Consider the following 25,333-nt stretch of genomic DNA (forward strand, 5'->3'; position numbering starts at 1 on the left):
CAACACTTTGCCACTGGCTCGTTGACAGTTGCAATCGAGTTAACATTAAGGCATTAGATTCATTTTCTTGACAATGTCGAAAAATGAATACATCTTTACAACAGGAACTGTTTTCTTATGAACGGCTGACATACACCATGTTTGACTGGGAAAATGATTATGGGATGGTAAGAAATAGTTTACATTCAGACTAAGTATTCGTTTAGCTATTTTTATGTTTACATGTATTTGTGTATTCTTGTGTGTGTAAGTACATGTATGTATGTGTGTATGTACAGTATGTATGTATGTCTGTGTGTGTATATGTATGTGTCCTCTTCACAAATACATAGGTCCATCCCTGTATTGTTGGAAATTATACACGATACACGAAGTTCTCTCATACAAGTACACCTTTATAGCTGGAAGGCATGTTGAAAGTTTTTGCTCTTGCTTACAACACATATTATACTTTTCACAGACTCGGGGTGTTCTGTAGAATCAGATGATTAGGGGTTTTACTCTACCAGAATGTATAAGAGAGAGGAGTCAGGTATAGCATGTGATATAGCTCTCGGATAATTTAAATTCTAAGCCTGCAGCCTGGTACAAGGAAGAAACATAGAAATACATAGAAAATTAGGGAGTGATGATTAAGTAACTATCCCTGGAGCTTACAGGTGGATGCTGGGCTGGTGGTGGGGCAGAACATCAACAGCTTTGCAGAAACTGGGCAGCAGGAGAGGGAAGAGGGTGAGATGGCAAACTGTGCAGCTTAAATAGCGTGCCGGAAATAGGAGAATGTGTTTGGTTGGATGTATGAGAGGGTATGTCACATGTTTATCGATGGTCGAGTTGAATGATTGAACGAGCTTGCAGTCTTTGCTCCATTAGTGAGGTGCTTTAATGTACTGCCACTACTGAGGCAGCGATGTGATAAAACAATATGTGACTTCTGATGTGTGCGGATTTTAAGTTTCAGGCAAATTAACCAAGAAAAATAACTTTTTTCGTATAGTGAAATAACTTTCGGACCGGTGTATTTCTGTATTAGTTTCCAGCTCCTATTTTTCCGTAATATGAGAGCGATCTCATGAATCCTCTAATTATAATATTTTATGAAAATACATTTAATCCTGGTTGATACAATAACTGCTACAGCAAGACTCATTTGTTTTTCCGTACATTTTTTATTCATACAGTGAGGGTGCTCATACATAATATTTTTTTCTCTATAAAATATATTAACTTTCAGTTCCTGAAAGCCAAACTAGATATAAATCATCAAGTTTCATCTGATAAGAAGCAACTCATTTTCAAGTGTCAACCAAGGCAATTCACTGTATCAGCAGTCAAAAATGCATTGCAGATTTAAGAAATCTGATTCTAACAAAGACATGTTTTTATTTTCTGTTTGGTAAAGCCACTATGCTCCAACACTCGGCCAACGGTCCACCAACACAAAAGACAATGATCATTTGGGTTATTCTAAAGTAGCAAACACTGTTCAAATACTGAAGCCACAAAAAAGAGTTTTAATGTGAGAGGAAAACCAAGACGCAGTCCGAGTGTTTCAACAGAGGCTGATGCTTTATGATGTCTGTCACACATTTTCTCCCTGACCCTCCCCCTCTTCGTGTCGTTTCTTTGTTTCCTCGTTGGATTAAATGCTCCATAGTTGTCATGACAACTTGGCCGGACAGCGGTGGGTGAATTTTCCCGGGAATCACAAGAGCTCGCTGTGACTAGAGGCTGAGTCGAAGCCGTCTGTGAAATTAAACCAAGAAAATGATTATTGGCAGGGAGTCTTATAAAAAAATATCACTGAAATTGATCTATGCACGCATATTATATATATATATTTATATATATCGAAAGAGCCGGTAACTTTAACATTACCGGCTCTTTCAATCTTTTTTTTTTTATGGTCAATTACTTTTTTTTAACCGTGGTGTAATTGTCTGTTTATATTCTTAATAATATGCAAGTCTAATCTTTTTTTTTTTTTTTTTTTTTTTATCTGTAGAGTACATTGCTGCTTTGACGTTGTAAATTACCCACTGTGGGAACAATAAAGGCTTTCTGATTTTGATTATTCTATTGTATTTTATATTTACATTTTGTCTGATGAAATACATTTAATAATCATAATCCACAATCCATTGTGTTTGACAATCACACTCTTTGTCATGTAACACACACACACACACACACACACACACACACACAGACACACACACACACACACACACACACACACACACACACACACACACCCCCCCCCCCACACACACACACACACACACACACACACACACACACACACACACACACACACACACACACACACACACACACACACACACACACACACGCACACACACACACACACACACACACACACACACACACACACACACACACACACACACACACACACACACAAATAAAAACAGTAAGACGTGTACCAGACATGTCCAGTGACTTATTTCTGTTTTGGGGTAGTCTAGGTTTTTTCACAGGGGGTTTGCGATTTGGGGGCTTCTCAACGCTATTAGGGCTTTCCCTGTCAGTGCCTGAGTTCAGTGAGGACAAAAAAACACACAAATGAACAGTTAGATACAGACGCTTTACACACAGATAAACATAAACTCTCAATTTAAATATAATACAGTGTAGAAGCCTGTTTGATAACTAAGAAAAGTATTGAGTGTGATTGAGAAAAGCCAAACTGTACCTGCATCACAAGACATGGCCTTTCTGTTTCTCTGGGGTTTCACCGGAGCCTGAGGTCTTAATCCTTCATCACCTGAAGAACATGTATGAAATTAAAAAAAATCGAAATCCTCTTAACAGCACTCGTAATATCTTCTTTATTTTGTTCGTACAAATGAGAAGACACCAGAGAAGTTCTACTTTTATGGTGTGTTATTAGCCAGACAATTTCTTTGCTGGGAGCAAATATATTCTTGAATCCAAGAAGTCACTGTGCCTGTCCAAGAAGTAACCCGATGCACAATCACTGTTAAGGCCCAACTTGCCATTTCCTCATACTAATGTGAACACAACTAGACTTTTTAGTTACACCTGTTAAAACTTCAACTTCAAATTCAAGTCGATTGAATGGATTTTCAGTGGCGTTACCTTGACTTGCAGCTCGGTCTGGTAACCCGTGCAGAGGCTTGTTGGTAGGAGGTGGGACAGGAGGGGGAGGTAGGTTCCTCTCATTGGCTGATTCCTTTGGAAATGTTACATACGGGGACATCTTTGGCTGTTCAGGATCAGAACACAAACCATAAACAAATCAAATGAATTAAGACAAAAAGCCCTGTATACATTTGCTATACATTTACAGTAACTACTGATGGACATATTTGTTCTTTGACACTAATCAAACCATGCATGGATATAAATTACACACCTTTTCTGGGATCGGAGGAGGGTGACCCTCCGAGTCTCTTCTTTTTTCTCTCTCGTTCTTTTCCGTCTTTCCATGCTCCTCTACCTCGCCTTCCTCCTCTGTACATACAATTCAAGAAGAAATCTTTATAATCTACACTGTGAAATGTTTATACACAACGAATGCAACTGAAAACTCTTATAAAAAGCTCAAACCTCCTTTCTAACCTTCAGCACAAAAACATGTCTGACAGTGACGTACCTGGTAGAGTGTCTGCGCTCTCGAGGCGGTGTCTTGTTCTCAGTTTGGACAATAAAGGTTTGCTGCTTTGTGGCGGGGGATCGGGTTTAGATAAACAGGAAGCAGCTCGACCCCCTCCTCCTCCTCCGCTGCTCCTCCATCCCTCTGTGAACCCTCCACCAGCGTCGGGACACATTTGTCTGTCTCTGTCCTGCGTGTCCTGCTGATGCCAGTCTGGAGCTGTTGCCTCTGTGCTTTTCAGAGGATCCTTATCCTGTTTTGGCGAAGGCGTCCTGTCCGACGGGTACGGAGGCAGCGGCCTTTGAGACAAAATAAGCGTCTGCACTTGTCGCTCTGTCTTTTTGCTTCCTTGTCTGCTCTCTGTCCCCTGGTTGTCCACCTGTAAGTCTGTGGGCCTGTTCTCTGACCACAATCTGTCTATCTGTCTGCCGCCCATCCACTGCCTCTCTATCTTTCTGTCAATCTGCCGCTGGGTGTGTCTGTCAACAGTCCACTGTCTGTCCAAGTGTCTGCTCTCGGTCCAGTACCTCTCTGGTTGTCGTTCTATTGTCTTCGGCTCTCCAGGTGTTCTGTCTTGCGGCCTGCTTTCAAACCGCTGTCTTTCTGCGTGTTTCTCTGCTGGTTGGTCCCCTTGCCTGGCCTCTATCCACGGCTTGTCTGGGTGCAGAGTGTCTCCTGCCCTTTGTTTGTTGTCCATCCAGTACCTGTCTGACTCTGACGGATGCTCAAACACTGCGTCCACTTCAGATTTCTGTCAAAACATGAGAGGCATGAAAACATATTATACGAGACAAAGACAGAGAAATTAATTTAGCAGGTTACACTTTCTGTACCTCTCTGGGAGAAAAGAAGCGGTGTTTGCTTCCTCCCATGCCCGGGTGAGGGATGCCCGGCACAGGTGGCGGACTTAAAACTAGAGCATTTTCCCCCTGGTGATCATTAGTTTTCCCATCAGCCCCTTCACCAGGAGATCCAGCTCTTGCAGAGGACCTCGGAGGCTGAAGGAGTGTGTATACATTCTCTGTGGCTGTCCTAAAAGTTGGAAAGACATTAAAGATGTTAGCCTGCATTAGATTTAAATTGCTGCTTCTTTTACCAGATTCAAAAAATAAAACGTCAAACTCAAATGTAACAAGTTGTGAGAGCAGAATAATTGTTATTTTTCTTGCAGATACCAGCTGCGTTGCCATCCTAATTTGTATTTGAGATGCAGCGTGTTCATCTCTAATTACTTTGCTGACGGTCGGATCATGAATCTGAGCCACCGGCTGTCATTTACATCTGTGTTCACACGGTGGTTTCAGCATGCCTGCACTCCGACAGCTATCAGCCATTTATCCTCTCAAACAAAGATTTGAGGGAGATTTAAAGTGATATTTGCTCGAGTATTTATGGAGTTAAGTGCTGCTGATTGCTCTAATAAGAAAAAATAAGAGACCAAGTGAAGCTGGGCAGTAGAATATGGAAGGATTGTGTGAATGTATTGTAATCTAGTGAATAGGCATTGTGTTTCCGGGCCCTATTTATATTATATAGTTATATCTATTATATAGAGTGATATATAGAGTGTGTGGGTTGTGTTTGTGCATACACGAACCCTGTGGCTGCTGTGGTCACAAAGTGACACCCGTCTGAATAAACCTCTGCTTCAGACTCCGGTTCCTGATTGGACAAAGTTTGGTTGCGGTTCTTGCGAAAACCGAAGATGGCCAGCATATTTCTCCTCTTCTTCCTCCTCAGCGAGTGCGCTTTGTGCAGAGAGGACAGCTGACTGAAAGAGGTGAGAGAGGTTCAATGTCACACAGGCTGTCCGGTAGTCTCTGAAAGGATGTTACTGAAGTCATACAACGATCCTGGCCGGCTCTTCGTCTGCTTTTCTTCTGGTACATCTGCAATTTGAGTGTTGCTAGGCTACATGTCTTTATGATTCATCTAAAGTGCACTTTTTTATGTCATAAATGATATCATATTACAGTAAAAGCACTGATTTAACCTGACGATCTGCAGTGAGGAAGGAAGCAATATTATTCTGATAAATTGTGGCAGCTGTTCCTAAATTTAACTCCACCAAAATAAAGTGCTCCATCGTTCGCTAATGGGACACTTTGGTTCTGCATGTTTTGGCACTTATATTTTTCCTTAATTTCATTTGCATGATTACTGTAGGACAAAATGTACATTTACAAAGCAGACCAATCACAAATGTAACAACTTGACTAGCTGTTAGTGAGAAACAACCGAAATCATCTTTAAAGATGGGTAAAAAAACACCTCCGCTTCCTGAGTCTGAGAGCCCTTTGATCAACAACATGCAGACACAAGACAACCAATCATGTCTTGTTAGCCAAATGCTCTAAACAGCCAGCTCCAGCTTCTTTAAACATCAAAGAGTGACTCAATTTATGTTATGATTGAGCAAAGATGATGGACAGCAGATTCAATTGCCTCTGAATGTACGAACAGCCCTGAAGATGTGCTGAACTGAAGCTGAACCTCACGATGGGGGAACTTCAAAAACAGACAACACACAGGTCAGAGAAACATAACCTTCCTGAGATATGAGACACAACAAACTCACCATAAGCCAATTGAAATAAAGCCTCAGAAAACAAGCTGTCGGTAACTGTTTGATTGTGGGTGTTTTTACAAGCATCATGCTAATTGAAATGTCATTGCCTTAAGATTTCATAAGGAAACTGCAGAGTTAATCACGTTTAATGACTTTTTCTTTACTTAAAGGAATATGTGATAAATTCAATTCTAAATCTAGCCTGATATGATGGTTTGTATTCATTTAGATCCAGTTTATGTTGATCGGTATGGCACTAAAGGCATCAGCCATGGTTATATCATTGTTACCTTTCCTTTGAAGCTACACCTTACACCGCCACTAGCTTTTACTGTGATCGTGTCATTTATTCTTCTCATATTATCTCCTTTTTGTGATACACTCTAATTAGATAATGTTTTATATGGATGGTTTACAAATCCTGTTATTATCTAATATTGCTGTTAACTATCTTTGGTAAAGATACTTAAGGTACACTACTTACTATTCCCAAAGCACAATTTATAATAATTTCTTGTCACCGATACAGTGATTTCAACCACAGGTGTCCATTTAATTCAATACGCTGTGAAAGTGTTTTTTCTTCCGAAGCTATATTACTGGAGCATCAAACTAAGAAGAAAAGTCGTATTCTCTTATTCTTGTATTTACTGTAATAGATTTGTGTCAGGAGATAACTCTCTTATAACAGAAGATTTGTTAAGCAGTTATTGCTGACCATCACCACGCAGCGATAACTTAAATGGGACAAAATTCTCACTTTGATGGATTCCCTGCAGTAACCTAAGTAAGTATTAAGACGTTGTAAATTGATTTTAAAAATATGATGTAAGAACTCAATCCAAAAACTTCGAACGGCAGTTACCCAAAAAAATGTAAATTCAGGGGATAATCTTTTGGAAACGATAATAGTAAATAAACTCTTGCCTGTCAGGGAGAACTCTTTTGGTATAGAAATCTGGGAGCCCGTCATCAAGGGGGCTTATTCCTCCATTTTCACTGGAATGCTGTGCACACACAAACATAAAAACAAACTCTTTTTAGTGAGGTCAATTTACTTGCACTGGGCTTCATTGTGAATGATCTGAATTGCAATAAAACAAATGGATTATACTGGCTTCAGTGAGATGATATAATGCAATTGCAGCCATCCACTTTGTATGGATTACCTCAGACAAAGACAGGAGTCTCTGCCAGCAGGCATGAACATTAGAAAAGGGCGGAATTATGTATACAGGAATAGGTGGATAGATAGATAGATGGATAGATAGATAGATAGATAGATAGATAGATAGATAGATAGATAGATGGATAGATGGATAGATAGATAGATAGATAGATAGATAGATAGATAGATAGATAGATGGATAGATGGATAGATAGATAGATAGATAGATAGATAGATAGATAGATAGATAGATAGATGGATAGATGGACAGATGGATAGATGGATAGATGGATAGATGTTATACATTACTTGTTTGTAGATAAGCTAAGACTAAGTAGTGTATGCTGGAATCATAAATGCAAAATTCACATTTCTTTAGATATCAAAAGGTGTAGAGATCAAACCCTCCTTACAGTATCAGCAGGGATGTGTCCTCCTTTGTGCCTCCGCGGAGGCCTCGGCCTAACCCTTGTCACATGGTGGAGTGGCAGACCCTGTGTAGGCAGCTCCGACAGGCCCTCCCAGGATTCCGAGCGGGATAGCGGGGAGGAGTATGACGGCACCGAGGGGGGTGGAGAGGAGCTGGAGTCGTCACAGAGACCTGATAACAGGTGAAGACATTAAAGAAGATGTGAGGGCAAGACACTGAGCAGGCAGACGAGACAAGAGGTGGGAATTGTTTCGGCTTCAAGACAATTTAAAACAATCTGCTACTGCTCTGAGATTTACTGACTCAGTCTTGTCTCGGGCCAGATTAAAAGAGACATTAAAAGACTACTCAGAACAAGTTACGGGAAAGGGGGAAAAGAGTCAACAGAGAAAACACTAATGGAGTCCTGAATGAGACAGGATGGGGTCAGAGCTGGACGGGAAAGAGGATTTACAGCGGTACTCACTCAGCCTGGTGGAGACAGGTCGAATTCGTCTTGTTCTCGAGCTGCGCTTCGTAATGGCTATTGTATCCTGGGATGGAAAAACGAAAGAAAGAAACAGAGAAGCTGAGGGGTAAGGCATACAACCATTAAGTGAGTAAACATGTCAAGTAGCACAAATAATACAAGCCCTCCTTCAGGCCATCAGTGCTTTTGTCAGTGAAGTTAATCTACATCAAGTCAATCTTTTAAAAACAAAGCATCAAGCGGAGCTGAAATTCAACATGTAAAAACAGTCAATATAAAATAGCAAACACATACTGGGACATACAAAGGTTGGTGAATAACAAACTGTGCATATCTTGGGGTGTCAAGGACAGAACATATTTTGAGTGGAAGGAAACTGAATCTAAGAAGAGAAATGTGTGTCTGTAAAGGCTTAACTCAGTATGAGAAATTGCAAAAATAGGTTCTCCAAAGTATAAACCATGGCAGATAGCTGTTTGAGTTTCGCTTTGCTAGTGGCAATCCCTAGGAGTCAGTTAGTCCACCACTTTGGTCCAATATCTCAACAACTATTGGATGGATTGCTGTGAATTGTTTTCCAGATTTTCAAGGTGCAGAGGGAATGAGTCCTATTTACTTTGATAGTCCCCAAACGTTTCCTGTAGCGCCACAATTCGGTTCACATTTGTGCTTTTTATGGACATTTCTCCACAATTGTCATTTCATTTGTTGGACTTAAAACTCTCCCTTTGGTGATCCTCTTATATAATGAAGCAACATCATCAGGTCAGAACGTTAAACTCCAACTGGTTCCACTCTACAAGTTGAACTAGTATTGTTAACTTGGTAAACATTATACATGTTATAGTCATAAGCCAATAGGTAATACAGTACATTGTAAAATAGCACTTTCACCAACAGGGCTAAGAGCAGGTCATTCAAGAACACTAAAAAGGCTGATTCAGAGCTCTTCCACTCCCTGAATCCCTGATTACAAAACATTATTAACAAACCAAGGTTAATATAATAGGCTGCAGGTGGGAGACACTAGAGCTTTCCCAAATAATAAATGAGGAGATTGGACACAAATCATTTTAAACTTTGAGTTAGGGGAATTCCCGGCAGGTTTTAGAGTAGACATCAAGGAATAGAAGTAGAAGATAATGACTGAACCTATTACTATGAAGAAAGCCTTGGGTTTATGGCAGATAGTTGAGATATCGTCAGAGAAACAGTTTACTGACATCTTGTCAGAGTATTGAGCTGCTTGACGATACAGATAAGGTAATTGTGAAGGATTAAAAGGCTTTTAATCAAACCACTCCTTTCTAAACTTCCAAAGGCCAGAACACGATTGAAGTGACAATACATCATCAATCCAAGTATTGTTGAAACGTCTCGAGTGGAGGTGTTGGGGCTTTTCAGATGTTGACCTTTGGTTCGTCTGTCAAGACAGTCAGTGTAATATTTCAAATGCCAGAACCCAGAGGAAAATCCATCAATACAGCCATCCATAACTGAAGCTGTGCTTTTTGGTTAGAAGTGCTGCCCAATTATATTTCTTTGGTAACCAAGCGGAGGAAAGTGGCTAGTTTAAAGAAATACACTACATTATACAGTTTTGTACATTTAACGTTTTTAAACTGTAAGTGTAAATATGCACATTGACATTGAATTGTATCTCGCTGCACTGTCCTCACTACTACCTTATTTGTGTCTATTTTTTACTGCTGTGAGAGTTGCCAAAGAAATGTTGTTGTACTTTGTATGATGACAATAAAGATATATTCTATTAAATTATATTTAGTCGACATATTCATTGATGCATATACTGTAGGACTAAAAACAACACATTTCTAAGTCCTAACACTATAATTAAAAAAAAATAAAAACTTCCACCAGCAACTAGACTGTTCATGCCAGACAGAAATGGGAGATTGAAGCAGGAGATAACTGATAAAGATTGTAACAATATACAAAAAATATACAAAATGTGATGGTGACTAAAATGAGTTTGAGGAGTTCAAATCTCAATAATGTGAAGTATTGGAATGCCACTGTACCACAGATACTATAGGACAAATGAAAAGATGGTTATATGTTTATATATTGACTCTCACTATGCTGGTGCTGAACTCCTCATCTGTGATGTCCAGAGAGTCTCTGTTTCTGTTGAACCTCCAGCCAGTCCCGTCCTCACAGGTCCCGTCCCAGCGTTTAAAATGAGACATCTGCCGATTCTGAGAAAGAAAACACTCTTCAGTCCCTTTGTCGTCCACTTAGTCTCCATGCATCCAACATATTGCGATAAGTATTTCACTCCTGTCTCATTGATGTTAACAACTGGAGTAAAACATATTTTTTTACAGAAATGAGCAGAAAACAAAAAATCTATTTGTAAGTTCAAAAGCACAAAGACAGAGACTGCATTCAGTGTTTGCTAGCCTGTCAACGCAAATCAAAACACAGATGTAGGATCTATTTTAGGCTATGAATATAATTGAATTAGTCAAGGTCGCAACAACATCATTTTTCATCTTTGGAAATTGCCAAAAATAGACCATTGTTTTTCTCTCACTATTGCTATTACTTATTTTCTATTTTAATCTAATCTTGTACTCTTGAGCACTTTGGGCTGTATCTTTGCATGAAAAGTGTCACAGAAACAGAGATTTGGTTATTATTTACCAGGGTCTTATGGGTGGCGTAGAGCTCCTGCAGGATCTGGTCAACGATGGAGTTTGTAAGATAAGAAACCACAGACAGCTTCACTTCTCTGCAAAATATTGTGTTAGGGGAGAGGGAGAGATGGACGGAAAGAGGTTTGGAGAAGTGAGAAGAAATCAATAACATAGTTATCAAATTCAAGCCTTTATTGTGGCGCTCCCTTTTTGCTTTTCCACATCTGTCTCTTACTCTAAGGCTCGGTGGATATCCTGCGCCGCTCTCTCCATCAGAGCTGTCCGGATGGCAGAGCGAGGGATGGACACGCGCTCGGAGACGGATGATAGTGGAGGACTTAGCCTCTCTGCCGCAGAAGAAGATATAGGGCAGAGCTCACAACAAAGGGACACCATGGAGTCCACGATCACCTGCAATGGATATCAGCGATTTTTTTGTATTAGTCAACTTATTGAACATGTTAGAAACAAAACAAACAATAATTATTATTATTATAACGAAGAGAAGCAATATAAACAAACGTTCAAGGTATACAAAAATAAAAATTCTGAAATAGTTTCCATAGTGTTCAAAAGGGGCAAGAAGAAGCTTAAAAACGTTTCTGGTCCTACCCCCTCTAGCGTACATTGTTCATGAAAATAAAAGTTTTGGTCATCGTCATCAGAATCCGTGATATTTGATTCATTGTTTTAAACAAATAATGTATTTTTACAAAAAAAGTAAACCAAAAACAAATAACTTTTACAACAACAAGACATAGCGAGCATCACTTCACAGGTCCTGCTCAGAACCATTCAGGATTTGGCTTCTAAATAATTGTTGTAGTTTAGATAAAGTTGCACAGTATTTCAGCTCATCATTACAGTTATTCCACCTTTTGTTGTGATGCAGTGGCGTAACAAGGTTGTGATTGGCCCTGGTGCAAATATTGTTTTGGGCCCCCCATCACCCCAAACATAAGTGCACGCTGATGCGCTCACACATGCACGGACATACACTCTCTCTTGTCCTTTCTCTTTTGAGCGCCGCTCTTGTGCTTTGGTTTGCGATACATTATAAATGCAAGCTATTACATTTTTTATAATGCTGCCGAACTTGCTGCTGCTAGCTACAGTACAGTACAGGTTGATTAAACAGTTTGCTCGTCACGCAAGGTATCACATGACATGAAAGGGAGCAAGGTCATTGGACAGACAAATTACAAATTAATTTAGGTTGCTTGGTTACTTTGAAGACTGCGTGAACCGGTCAGTGCCATTGGGGCCTCAAAAAAATAAATATATATATTTAGTTTTTTTGCATGGGCCCCTGGCCGGCTCTGGGTAGTGCATTATCTTATGTTTTGGTTCATATTTGTTTCTGCTCTGGGCCGGCTGCACCGTCGATAGTTACGCTACTGTTGTGATACAATAAAGTTTGGAATTTGGTTGGTTATTTGAGATGCAGTTTCCTCTCAACATGTGTATGTTTTCTCTCCGTGTGAAAAGCCCCTGGACATTACGACCAGTAACTCATATAACGAGAGAGATCGTGGTGTTGAAAGAAGCTGTTAGATCTACCTGTAGCTCTTTGTCTGCAGCTTTGGCGAGTTCTCCAGCCAGAGAGTCCAGTTTCTGCCGCACCGGCCCGTCCACAGACAGCACATGAGCCAGCTCACACAGTGAAGGGTACAGCTTAAAGAAGAGAAAACACATATTTCAATGTCTGTGTGACAGTCATGCATATAGTACGCTCACACATTTCACATCACTCACAGCGCGGGAGTTCCTGGCCTCTTTTAACACTTGTTTAGCAGCTTGAATCTCCTCCATCTCTCCGGCGCCTCGTAACACACACACCTGCTGCTGGACACGCACGCAGAGGCGCTCCATCACCTTAGAAACAGACAGGCGGGGGAGTGTTGAGAGCGCAATCATAAATAAAACACATACGGCAGGAGGAGGGAGTGATACCTGTTCGGAAGTGCTGGTGACCAGGCCCTGGTGCAGCCGCAGCGCCTGCCTCTGAGAGAAGCGCTGAGTCTGGTTGTTCCTCACCAGAGAGCGCTGGATCTGGGAGGCAGAAAAGTGAGGAAAATAAACTGGCTACAAAAACACTAAAGAGGACAGACGGGAAAGACGAGGCGATGATGCAACAGACAGATTGTTGAGGAAATAAAGTGCAATAAAGCAGAGAAAAGGGATGCAGAGAAGAGGCTGCTGTCTCATTTTGGTTTTCAAATGTCTTTGCCCTATTTCCCCAAAACCTCTCGAGGCTGAGATGTTTGGAGAATCCATCTTACGAACCCTCTTAAAGCCTTTTTTTGTAGAAATGAACACAGTTCTACAAGTAACATCTTCCCACTTGAGGCTAACACCAGATTCTTTAAACTTCAAGTTTCTTTGCTGTTCTTTTGTTTTGGTTATCTACTTTTATTCTGATTACTGTACTGTTTATTGTAGCGTTTGAGGTTAAATGAACACATTTCTGGGGGAAAGTGGGAACTGGCAAAAAGGAAAATATAATAATGAAACACTTAATACATTTACAGTCTAACAACTCCAGAAATGACTGCAGCACTCATGGAGAAAGATGTAGGAAACTGGAGTTGTTCTATTTGTATACGTTTGCGGCAGTATCACAAATAATCACAAACTGCAGATGAATTATTAATCTCCTATGGCAACATTTTTACTTTCCTGAGGTTTCAGTTTCCATATTTTCTTTTCTAAACACAATGTTGTTTCAGTTCAAATGTGTACTTTTTCCAGCACAGTCTGCCTCCAAGCAAAACTGAATTGATCGAAGTTAACTTTCTTAAAAGTACTTTAATATGAATCTGTAAGTGCAGCCAGCTATAAGCTCTGACCAATTATTGCCAATTAAGCTTCCTTTTTATAGTAAGCTATTGTAATCATACAATTTTTCAATTATATTATTTCCAAGACTTACATTTTACTCTCTGCAGCTTGTCTCCACTTTACAGAAAGTTTCAGCTCATAGTTTAGCTGTGCCGCTGCAGTTTTACTGTTTTGGCTCCCTCTCTCTGCTCTCAGTATTGTTTTCCAGCCGCAACAGGCAGTTATTTCCAGAATAAACACTCTATAGTCTACAATACCTCCTCAGCGCCAAACAGCAGACAGACACATTTAGCAGAGTGCTGAATAAAAAAGCAGAGCTTTTAGCAGCTAAAGAGCCAGTTATTTCCCACAGGAGTTGATAGCGACCAAAAACAGAGCCAAAAGAGATTCAATATGGGACACAATGTAATTTGATACATTGTTATTTAAAAAATAAACGATTGTAACTACTTTGGGAAAACTTAAGATAGTTGTTGTGAAAGAAAAAACCCTCTAAACGACCCTGTACGCCCAAAAATCATGAGGCTGATGATCTGAGATGCTTTAGGGAAACAGGGCCTCTATACATTTCAGACACTTACAATGTTACACGTGGAAGTGTATTGATTTCTACTACAGCAGGTGGATTACTCAAGATGGGATATCCGGCAGATTTTACATGTTGATGTTTGAAAAAATGAATCTATTTGGATACAGTTTATTGGTCTGAAACCTCAAATGGTGCTGGTATCTTGTCCAAAGCCATTGAAGAAAGAATGGTTCAAAAGCAAATGATTAAAAAAACGTATATAAGCTTAATCAAATCTCCCCGTTTTTGTTTATTCCGTTTCATTTAAGTTTCATTTCTGACAAGAACTGTTACAGTGGCTTGTCTCTGATTGCCAACCTTGGTCAGTGCCTGCTCTGTCCTCTCGGGGGCACTGCGGTACGCCTGGCTGATGTCACTTAGGGGTAGAGGCATGTACTGCAGGATGAAGTTACTTAGAGAGGAAGCAGGAAGAGGAAGGGACAGATGAAGCGTAAAGTTATTGAAAGAGACAGTAAATGACCACAGAGAAAAAATAAAGTAGGTTAAAGATTCAAGGGTTAGTTAAGGTTAATATCCCCAATGGACAGAGCTCATCCTAAAATATCCCTCCTATGCCATGCGACGAGTGAGTAATACTTTCATATTTGCAACCATATCATCCTTAGCCTAAAGGTAAGCATGTACCATTTAGGATAGAAAAGTGGAAAGCAAACCATTTTCTCCGTTGACAATGCAAATGTAAACATTCATCCACCCACCAATGTTTCAAAAGCTCTTAAAAAGAAGGAACATTTATCACTGTTTCTAAATATGTTGATGTTTTAATGCTCTTACTGTTCAAGTGCTCTGGCAACATCTAGAAATCCTGCTGCGGAGGTGTTGTTGCGATCCCATGTCACACTCCTGCAGGGCAAAGTGGTGAGTTGCATGAATACAAATATGAATGCAACGTGCAAGTTAATCTAACAAATAAATACACATTCTCTACATGTATTTCCCTTCACCTGAGCGTGGTGTTGATCTGCAGGGCTTTGCTCAGCATCTTGGCTCCAATGTCGTCCATGTTGTTCCCGCTCAGGTCTACTTTTTTCAGGCAGGTGTTGCTGCCCAAGGCGTTAACCAGAACCGTCCCCCGAGAGCGCAGGCGCGAGTCGATAAGGGACAGAGACTGCAGGGCCTGGAGAGGAAACAAAAGGTCAGTGTGTGTGTGTGTGTGTGTGTTTGTGTGTGTGTGTGTGTGTGTGAGTGTGTGTGTGTGTGTGTGTGTGTGTGTGTGTGTGTGTGTGTGTGTGTGTGTTAGTGTGTGTGTGTGTGTGTGTGTGTGTGTGTGTGTGTGTGTGTGTGTGTGTGTGTGTGTGTGTGTGTGTGTGTGTGTGTGTGTGTGTGTGTGTGTGTGTGTGTGTGTGTGTGTGTGTGTGTGTGTGTGTGTGTGTGTGTGTGTGTGTATGTTGGGGGGGTTGTGTAGGAATAAATAAAGTAGAGACAAGTGTAACAGTGGAAAGAGAAGTGGGGCGTAGTGGTGAATTTACTGCACTGTAATGTGACTGCTCGCCAATATGACTTTACATGATGTACGTATGAATTATTTACCATGAGTGTAGTGATATAGCCCCAAGGGTTACACAGGAATTAAAAAGTAATGATGCAGTGTCACATCTACAGTACAGTGAAACATAATGGAAAAATGATGTGTCCAGGAATCAAATCTTAAGTAAATGATTCCTATCGTTAATATTGTTTGCCTTCCACAATACATGGATCTTTTCTGTGTCTTTGCAGTCGGATGATTTATTATTAAGTAAAACTAGTGGTACATTTGCATCATCCAGTACGTTTTCACGATTTCCTTTGTTATCACTCACACATTCCTCCTCCTGAATGAGTTGCACCAGCTTCTGCAGGGCTTCATCCAGAACCCTGCACACAAACAGAGAGACCACTGGATGAGTTTGCGCGAGTCATTTCCTGCTGCCGGCGGGCTGTCTTCCCGAGGAGCGGCAGCCTCTTATGAAAACGGAAGTCAAATCACATGCACGTATATTTAAACTGGCATATCTATCGCGCAAGGCCTCGTGTTCACGGACACACACGTGCACACAAAAACCTGCAGCATTTCCTGTGAAATGACACGCCAAACTTTAAACTGAATCCCAAACATTACAGAATACTAATCACAATAACATATTTTCCCATGAAATGTATACTTTTATTCTGGAAGAATGAACGTCCCCCAACATTTAAACTTTTCATTGATCAGAACACATTTTTTACCTCTGGAGTAAAATGACATTGGAAAAATATAATCGTGGACATATTTTTCAAGCTTTGTGGTTGCCATTTTTTTCTTATTTTGAAAATATCTGAGATATGACCAGTGATGGAACGGTGCATTCTGTGGCTATTAGTCCTGAAGGCCGGAAATACTAGTTGTGGTGTTGTCATTGTCTACATTGTCGCTGTATTGTATAATTATTTGTTTGTTTTACTTTGATGTTTTTTAAATGTTCATGGCTCTGTTGTTTAAGTTATCTTGATAAGCATTTTCTGGTTTTGCCTGTGTGGGCATGTGCGGGTGGAGGGAGGGAGGGGGGAGTGTAGTGAGTGTACTGTTATATTACAATGTAAATGAAATGGCATAGATTATTGTACACTATAATGAAATAAAAAGACTTGTAAATAAATAAATAAAAGTAAACCTGCAGCAAAGTGTGACACAGAGCAGCGACAGCACCTGTTTTTGATGTTGAAGTTCTTGCCCAGGTGAAGGTGTTTGAGGGAGGGGTGTCTGGAGAGGGCCGGCAGTACTGTGAGCAAGTCTGCATCGAGACCTGTCATCACACATACACACACACATATATATATATATAGAGCACAGCATGGCTTGATTCATTAACATCCCACTCAAGCCTTGCCTGCTCTAGGACAAAGAGTCAAGGTCAAAGAGAGATGTGGTGAAGCGTGCCACTGTACCGTTGTCTGAGATATCCAGAGTGCCGATAGAGGAGACCCTGGGGAAGAGCTCCTGGATTACAGCAGCTCCTGCAGACCTTAGCTGGAGAGAGAGAAATACAATGTAGGAAGAGAAAGAAAGAGATAAAGGAGAATCAAATAGGCCATTTTATTGTTTAAGTCTTTGGTGAGTTTTTCTATTCCTCCACATTGAGGCAGATTTACAAATGCCTTTTTTATGTGTCTGCAATATTATGGCAAATCTATCTCCTTACTGCAAGCAGTGTGAAGGTTTGTTGAACGGTACGCTCTGCCTTGCCTGTGATCTGCAGCAGCTCTGCTCAGTGGTAGGGAAAACATATTTAGTTGACTCAGCGCTTCTTAAAGAAGTAAATATATAAATATCCTATTAAGCTAGAGCTGTTTTAATCATCAAAGCTTTGGCTGCGCATTAACAGGAAGTGATAGGATGTTGGAAATCATTTAATAGAACTGCTTAGTAGTCAAATTAGCAAGTTTAAAAATATGCAAATTAAAAAGTATGGGGCAGTACAACCAGGCTTCTCTCCTTAACTCACTAAGTAAACTAGGTAAGTACAACCTAAATCAGACTCAAAATGAAAATGTCGCTCACACATTCAGCATAGGTAAATTGAAAATTCAGCTGACATTACTCCTGTGGTCTTTTTATTTGAATAAAGTAGTTCTACAGAAATGTTTGCAATGGGGGATACTCTGAATCAAAACTCTTCCCCTTGCCAGTGAGGTGGTAAATGGTAAATGGACTGTACTTATATAGCGCTTTATCCAGTCTTTAAGACCCCTCAAAGCGCTTTACATACTACATGTCATTCACCCATTCACACCCATTCATACAGAGCAGTGTACCTTACTCTATAGGACCTAACATTCATACACATTCACACACCGTTGGCCATGCCATCGGGAGCAACTCAGGGTTAAGTATCTTGCCCAAGGATACATCGACATGTTGACTGCATGGGCCGGGATCGAACCCACAACCTTCTGGTTGAAAGACGACCGCACTCCCTCGCAGCCACAGTCGCCCCAGGTGAATTAATATGAGATTAAATAAGGCCCAATAACACATTTACACAAGTAAATACAAGTGACTGTAGTCATTGTAGCTGTACTTTTCTCAACTATATTAAAAAAGCTTACATTCAAAACTCTAAATGCTGTATAATGAATGAACTAAATTGTACAAATTGTATCAGCTGTGAGGATCTGTGGCCTTTACTTCAGCTGTGAAAGCAGTGCCAAGCATTGTACTTGTGACTTGAATGTGTCGTCCGAAGTGTGACTTCAGTGTCAATCAGAGTGTGGGAACTTTGTGTTTCAGACATAGCTTAGAGCTTTGTTTTACCTCACAATTTCATTCAGACTTTATGCTTTTCTACAGCTACAAAGCTTTTCTTCACATTCATAAACCTGAATGTCTCGTACATTTATTTATACAGGATACAATGAGTGACATACCAGATTCTTTGAAATGTTTTCCACAAGGTAACAATCTTATTTACTCTAGTATGAGCCCACATGATGAACTCTTGATTTTAAATACTTTATACAAGCTTAAACTGCAGTTAGATGAGGAGGAAATACGGCGCTATCCCTTTAACTTCAGCTTAGAGCCCCATGCAGATAGAGGGGAACTCTTACCTCACAGCCACTGATGTCGAGATGAAGGTCATTGATATGAGGATTGGAGGTTAACCCTGTTAGGAGAGCTCTGTGGAGACAGGAAGGACAGAAGTGAAAGACGGGGAACAGATAAGGAGCGGAAACTGCAGATATTCATGTCCTTTAATGTAGAAGGGTTTAGATCAAAGGAAACAGATCTGGATGGAGTTTGAGAGGTGACATAGCGAGTACCTCAGAACATCAGGGGGCAGCTTCATAGAGGCCATGCTGACATAAGTGAGGCTGAAGGCCGAGCTGAAGAACTGACTTAACAGCGGCAGCGTGTCCTTCACTTTCCTAGTGCATATAAAAAGACAGTGGAGATTAGGAGGGAATGAGGCCGTCACACAGAAGAGGTTAGGTCACATTGTTGACATGGTGGTTAAATACGAGAGCAGAGCTGAAAAGAGGAGCACTGACACTGAATGGGAATCAGAGTGACTATTGCTTTGGAGTAAGAGTGCGGGGGAGCAAGTGGGGTCAAATGGTAGATAGCTTCTGCATAAATATTCATGAAACTTATCTATGCAGACAGCGCCAGGAGTTCTGGTTCGAAGCGTCAGCAGATGAAGCACAATGTACCCACAAAGCTCATTTCTGAATTCCCATTAAGCAAGAGATGAAGATAAAGATGAAAAAAGAAAGTGAAAAGAAATCCAGATTTGGATTTGCGGCTGCCTTAATTGTTTAGGTAATCTTTAAGATATGACTAACCTGTGGGAGAAGGAATTTTTGGAAAGATTCAGAAAGGAAAGATCAGCGCAACACCCCCTCAGAAGAGCCCCAAATAGCTGCATGAGACACAGGGTGGAAACGGTTAATCAAGGCTGAGCATAGCGCAGAGAGAGAAATGCATTTATTTTAAACGTTGCACATAAACATTGGATCGTTTCCAGACATTAAATACTTACCGAGTCCACAGAGCAATCTGTGCCTGACAGATCCAAATGGACCAGGCAGTTGGGCTGAGACAAGAACAGATACAAGTTCTGGAAATAGAAAAGAGAGGAAGTTATATTAAGCATGAAAAGTGGTGTATAAATATAGTTTTTATTTCCACATTGGTTGTGCTTTCTGACCGAGGAATCCTCCCCCGAGAGGACCCCGGGGTTCTTGCTCAGGTCAAGGTGCAGGAGAGAGTTAGAGTATTCATCGCTGGAGCACAGAGCCTGAGAGAGAGACACTACTCCTGAGAGACGGATGAAAAGAAAGAGAGAGGGATGAGACGGGGAGGAAGTAGTACAATATTAAAAGAAGGGGAACACTCAAAACATTTTGTTCCTTTACATAATTCATACACATCTGCAGCAGCGGGTATCAATGGCTGTAATGGGAAGCAGTGCATAGTATCTCCCTGCTTCAATGTAATATTTAAATTCTTGGCTGGGTACAAGCTCAGATGAGACGGTAACGGGAGGCTTGCTGCCTGCGGGGCAGCGCAAGACATCAAAAGTCAATATGGAGTCATAACAGGACCAAAACATGAAACACAGCTCTACAGGAGGGAGAATCATCTGGGGCTTTGGGGGTTTATACTGCTGCATTTATATCTAACCAGAGCTGTTGAGTCATCCACCGCTTCAAAAAGTCTGTTACAGGCTTAATATCCCACATGTTCCACCTGATTTTGTTGAGTTGTTGAATTTTGGCAACACTTTCTGGCTTTATTGAACCATTAATAGGAACTGCAAGGTAGAAAATGGAGAGAGGCAAGCCCAAACCTTTGGAGGTGAGCGAAGTCTTGGAGAGGTTGAGGAGACGAAGACCCTTGCTGAGGCGACACACCTGCTGAATTAAGTTGGACACGCCTGCAGCATGCATACAAAAGGTATAAACAATTAGTTAAAGAAGACATTACAGCCATACATGATGAGTAAATTAGACAACCAAAGAGAAGTGAATGTCTTTGCACCTTGGTTATCCAGAGAGTTGTGGGCCAAGTTGAGGGAGTGGATGACAGAGGAAGGGTTCTCTGAAAGAGCAGCTGACATTTTCTGTGGGAAGTCTCTGTAAAGTAAACACACACAACAATTTAAAGTGACATTGTAGAGATTTAGTATTCATCTTTCATATGGACTTCCAAAGGATAGATTTAAAAAGGAAGAGTTCCCATCTTTGCATCAGAGATATGTTTCATGCAGATATAGTGCAAGTTCTGAAAACCTCAGACACTTCCCATACAGTAATGCAGCTTCATAGATATGTTCATTGGAGCTGCCTGAATGGTAAATCTTCACATCTTTCAAAACCCGAAGTTTCTAAAGTAGGCTTTGTTAAAACTAGAAAGTCTCAAACCCTCTGAGATTTGTCAGACTTTAGAGAGCTTCGTTCAAAGCCCCAGACACTTCAACTGTTTTCACAGACTGAGTAGTTCTCCTGTGAGTTGATAGAAGATTAAATGGATGAAAAAAATCAAGAGAGGTAACAAAAAAACGTACGATTTTAACCCAGCATTCTCCAGAGTGATCTCCTCCAGGCTGGATGATTTGCTGACTGTGTGCAGGATCTGCTCAGTGACCTCTGACCCCTGAAGGAAAAAGTAAACATTATAACTAAACATTGCACTTGTTTCAGCTCTACGCCACTTTTATCCAATCCAACTTTATTTATATAGCACATTTAAACAACAGAGTTGACCAAAGTGCTGTACATCAATAAATATATAAAAAGCAGCATAAATACATTTAGTCAAAACCGATAGGATAACAAAACAAATATAAAAGCACGAGACAATAAAACCATACTTATAGCCAGAGACTGAAAAACTCTCATACACAATGTCAAAACATTTAAAAACACAACAATATAGAAAACCCCAATTGAAAAAACACAGACTGCAAAAGCATGGGAGAACAAGTAGTAGCTTCAATAACTCAACAGTTCATACTTACTATCCGCAGGTCTTTGCAGTACAGTTTAGTGAACCAGGTGTTGTATGCCATCGATGCAACAATAACCGCCAAATCCCTGAAATAGATCCAAACTGAAGTGAGTGAGGCGCCACATTATACAGTTTATAGTGTCTGACCCGCTCTTCGTCCCTCACCTGCTCTCCAGGTGGCTGAAGTCCAGCAGGTTGAACTCTCGGCTGTCCTGGGAGTGATAGATGGTGTCCACATCCTAGGAGCAACATTACCCATGAGCCTGTTTGCTGCAGTATATGACCCCCTCATTTAGTGCACAGTGCTGTACGTAACACTCAAAAGCACTCACAGCGACACAGGCACAGTCCCACAGCTCTTACCCACTGCACTTCCTCCTTGCAGCTGATGCCATTATAGTCGCACAGAGCGGCGTATGTCTCCGAGAAGCCTCCTGAGAGGGGCAGGCAGTAGGAAAAACAAGAGGCAGAAATATGAATCTGAGAGGATGTGAACAGCTGCTTCCTTGAACTACAACAAGAGAGAAAAGGCAGGAAAATGCACAAAGAAACATTTGTCCAAATTATCAATCTTTTATTTCTGTGACAGAGCACTTTAAAAAGAGCATCTGGGACACCATTTGTGAAATTTGTGAGCCAACTTCCTCTCCAGGCTGCCAATTGTTGTGCATTTGCCCCTAATTGGTGTGTGTGTGTGTGTGTGTGTGTGCGTGTGTGTGTGTGTGTGTGTGTGTGTGTGTGTGTGTGTGTGTGTGTGTGTGTGTGTGTGTGTGTGTGTGTGTGTGTGTGTGTGTGTGTGTGTGTGTGTGTGTGTGTGTGTGTGTGTGTGTGTGTGACTGCATGTGTGTAAATTCCCAGGTTTGATGATAGTGTGTATTTTACCACACGCCCTCTGAGTCTCCACTGAAGTCTCTGAGCTGGGTGAATACTTCCTGCTGCCCTCAGAAAGGTCACTGTCTGAATGACAGATGGAAGGGCTTCAAAGATAAAAGAACAAAAGGTTTGGAATAATTTACTTCAGGCGATTTCATTCATAAAGGTGAATTAAAGATACCAACTCTCTGACATGTGATCTTCTGTATTCAGATATTTTTTCTTGTGATACTTACGCAAAAATGGAGTTGTTGAATATTCGAGACAGAGCGTAATTAATATTGCTGACCACATGATTGAGGTGGTCACGTGACTCAAACCTCAGTGAGTAGCTGGTCTTGTCAGTGTCGATGATAACCTGCACAGAAAAGGGAAGCGTAAGGGACTGTATGAGATGTATTATGGTAAGGAGGGGGTTTATCTTATATTTCACTCACTGAGTTTGACGAATACAAAATAATACAATCTAATACAAATTAAACCTATTTTTTATTAATGTATATAGCCTATAATGAGTTTATTATAAATTGAATATAAAATAGCTATTTTGGGATTATTCAAGCAACTCTCTGTTTAAGAATAAAAATATTAAACAACAGCTCAGCTTCAAGGGGGAACTTCAAATTATCATGCATACTATTACATTTGTATGATATGTATATATTTATACGGCTTTATACGATAGTTGAGTGTGATGGGGAAATCCGGCCCTAAACATTGAGATTAAATACTAATGTCCTCTGAATATGACAGAGAGCAGCTTAATGACCTGTGGTGCACACTAAAGCCATCATTTGTGACAACAAAGGCTAAAATATAAACGTTTTCTCCCCTAATATGTCCCTAAGCAGTTAGTCCTGTTGCTGACACAATCAACAACAGAAGAGAAAACAGTAAAAAGGAGCCCATTGAATCTCACTGTAGTTGCTTTGACCAGTTCTTTAAGTGCCTTTTGTCATTTCTTGAAGGCCAAAGTGATGCAACCACTCTATTATACAATTGTTCACACAAACAATACGCTGTGACAGTGGAGCTGAGTGAGTACAGAGTAAAGGAATATTGTTTACCTGGTGATCAGGGTGGGAATTCAAAGCTCGAATCTCCAAGAAGTTGAACGTGGATTCCACCTGTTCGGATACAGTCGACAAATTAAAGATCTCAGCAGGCAATGTGAAAGAAACAGCTTCATACTGCACAGTGAATGGAGACAGAGAGGGGTAAGAAGTACCTTAGCGGGAATCTTTGGAGCCAGGAAATAAAGACGCCATGTTGTGAGGACCTAAAAAAGGGGAAATAAGAAACTGTAAGTGTGACTGAAAGTTAACGGCAATTCTCCCAGGAGTTTCCATGGAAATGATGAGAGGGAACAAATTCAGTTTCATATTCATGTATTGATTCAGCTAAAAGCTCTCTGCATCAGAGATAGGTTGTCTAACATTAACGGATTGAGATATAGGCTGAAGATGACGGCATGTTGCAACATTTTAATCACATTCTCACAAATACTAGATGTAATTTAGTTAGCAGTACATTACGTCTCCTGTGCAAACATGATCTCATTCAATATATTAGATTGAAGTCATGCAGTGTGGCTTTGGGCTCAGCAGGCAATCATTTCTGCTCATTCAGCATCTCCCCAGACCTTTAATATCAGAATTTAAAGGAAAGGACCCCCTTTTGTCCGGAGTAAATTATGTTTTCCTTCACATCTCGATTCTGCTCCGAAGCCAGAAAAGCCGGTCATGCTGGGTCAGGATCCCAAATTAGCACGTTTTGCTACACTACCTCTGCTAATTTGCCGTCTGCAGTCATAAGAGTGTGGGATATTTTTTAGCGCAATACAAAGTTGATGGGAATTTGGACCCGGCTGGTCATTTAATAGCAAACTGAGTTTGATTTTAATCTCAATCTGAAAGACCACATGCAGTTTTTCCATGCCTGTATCCACTTATTCCCAACATGGAAACGTGTGTCATGCGACTGTTGGATAAATCTGATTCTGCTCCTGATGCTTGTTCATGAGCAGCAATTTATTTTTGTTGCAAGCACACCCTATAAAGAACCTTGAACCCAAAAAAAGTCTGTGTCTCTCTCCATCACGGTAAACAAAGTGCAGGGATTGTTTGGCTTTTCGCTGCTCTCCACTTCTGCCCTTGGCTCTTTTTCTTCTCCTCTTCTGCTCCGTCACTCCCAATCATTAACTCCATTCTCCTCTATGGCTCTGGTAAAAACACTCCCTCAGGACAGAGCCCCCCCCTCCCTCCATGTGTCTCTCCCCAATGAAGAGTGGTAATTAAATTAAAGCTCTCCCACTCCAATGTTGTGTTTTTTTGGAGAGAGGAGCTTGACACAGGCCTGTCGGAACCCCACACCGACGGCCCCACACACCCACGCAGCATGTGAGGTGTCGGAAATGAAGTCACTCAAAAATGTGTGAGAGATGGCGGGAGAGAGAGGAGGTTCTGCAATCACTACAAAGACTGACTGAAGGAATTGATTAAGAAGACCAGATTGCATCACATTACAGGGAATTAGTTTAGAGAGCGTAAACAGGAGTAAATCATGCTGATGCAGCATGAGAGAGAGAGACGTATCCGAGTATCCCACATCAAAGAGAGAC

At 40.8% G+C, this 25,333-nt stretch overlaps 1 protein-coding gene across 4 annotated transcripts in view; it reads right to left on the reverse strand.

Moving 5' to 3' along the window:
• Positions 1–1,149: 1,149 nt before the first annotated feature.
• LOC307039987 (capping protein, Arp2/3 and myosin-I linker protein 3-like) overlaps positions 1,150–25,333 on the reverse strand; it is a 28,258-nt gene continuing 4,074 nt past the window's right edge. The window contains exons 3-40 of one of the 4 annotated variants that reach the window (XM_079682480.1): positions 23,942–23,992; positions 23,781–23,840; positions 22,950–23,071; positions 22,723–22,817; positions 22,204–22,274; positions 22,006–22,079; positions 21,851–21,926; positions 21,398–21,486; positions 20,872–20,966; positions 20,681–20,767; positions 20,039–20,148; positions 19,871–19,948; positions 19,674–19,750; positions 19,152–19,256; positions 18,939–19,008; positions 17,277–17,358; positions 17,038–17,134; positions 16,169–16,223; positions 15,311–15,483; positions 15,141–15,209; positions 14,664–14,757; positions 12,890–12,988; positions 12,692–12,811; positions 12,497–12,610; positions 11,172–11,347; positions 10,944–11,031; positions 10,376–10,495; positions 8,274–8,340; positions 7,791–7,978; positions 7,137–7,216; positions 5,238–5,411; positions 4,474–4,672; positions 3,641–4,391; positions 3,401–3,498; positions 3,124–3,250; positions 2,717–2,788; positions 2,448–2,555; positions 1,150–1,746 (exon numbers count right to left, since the gene is read on the reverse strand). In XM_079682480.1, the coding sequence (XP_079538606.1) occupies positions 1,706–1,746; positions 2,448–2,555; positions 2,717–2,788; positions 3,124–3,250; positions 3,401–3,498; positions 3,641–4,391; positions 4,474–4,672; positions 5,238–5,411; positions 7,137–7,216; positions 7,791–7,978; positions 8,274–8,340; positions 10,376–10,495; positions 10,944–11,031; positions 11,172–11,347; positions 12,497–12,610; positions 12,692–12,811; positions 12,890–12,988; positions 14,664–14,757; positions 15,141–15,209; positions 15,311–15,483; positions 16,169–16,223; positions 17,038–17,134; positions 17,277–17,358; positions 18,939–19,008; positions 19,152–19,256; positions 19,674–19,750; positions 19,871–19,948; positions 20,039–20,148; positions 20,681–20,767; positions 20,872–20,966; positions 21,398–21,486; positions 21,851–21,926; positions 22,006–22,079; positions 22,204–22,274; positions 22,723–22,817; positions 22,950–23,071; positions 23,781–23,840; positions 23,942–23,992 (4,452 nt within the window). In that variant the 3' untranslated portion in view covers positions 1,150–1,705. Of the gene's footprint in view, positions 1,747–2,447; positions 2,556–2,716; positions 2,789–3,123; positions 3,251–3,400; positions 3,499–3,640; positions 4,392–4,473; positions 4,673–5,237; positions 5,412–7,136; positions 7,217–7,790; positions 7,979–8,273; positions 8,341–10,375; positions 10,496–10,943; positions 11,032–11,171; positions 11,348–12,496; positions 12,611–12,691; positions 12,812–12,889; positions 12,989–14,663; positions 14,758–15,140; positions 15,210–15,310; positions 15,484–16,168; positions 16,224–17,037; positions 17,135–17,276; positions 17,359–18,938; positions 19,009–19,151; positions 19,257–19,673; positions 19,751–19,870; positions 19,949–20,038; positions 20,149–20,680; positions 20,768–20,871; positions 20,967–21,397; positions 21,487–21,850; positions 21,927–22,005; positions 22,080–22,172; positions 22,818–22,949; positions 23,072–23,780; positions 23,841–23,941; positions 23,993–25,333 lie in introns of those variants that run through there. The other 3 variants (XM_079682478.1, XM_079682479.1, XM_079682481.1) reach the window with 3 other exon arrangements.

This window comes from Notothenia rossii (genome assembly GCF_949606895.1).
Source record: "Notothenia rossii genome assembly, chromosome: 1".
Taxonomy (NCBI): Eukaryota; Metazoa; Chordata; class Actinopteri; order Perciformes; family Nototheniidae; genus Notothenia; species Notothenia rossii.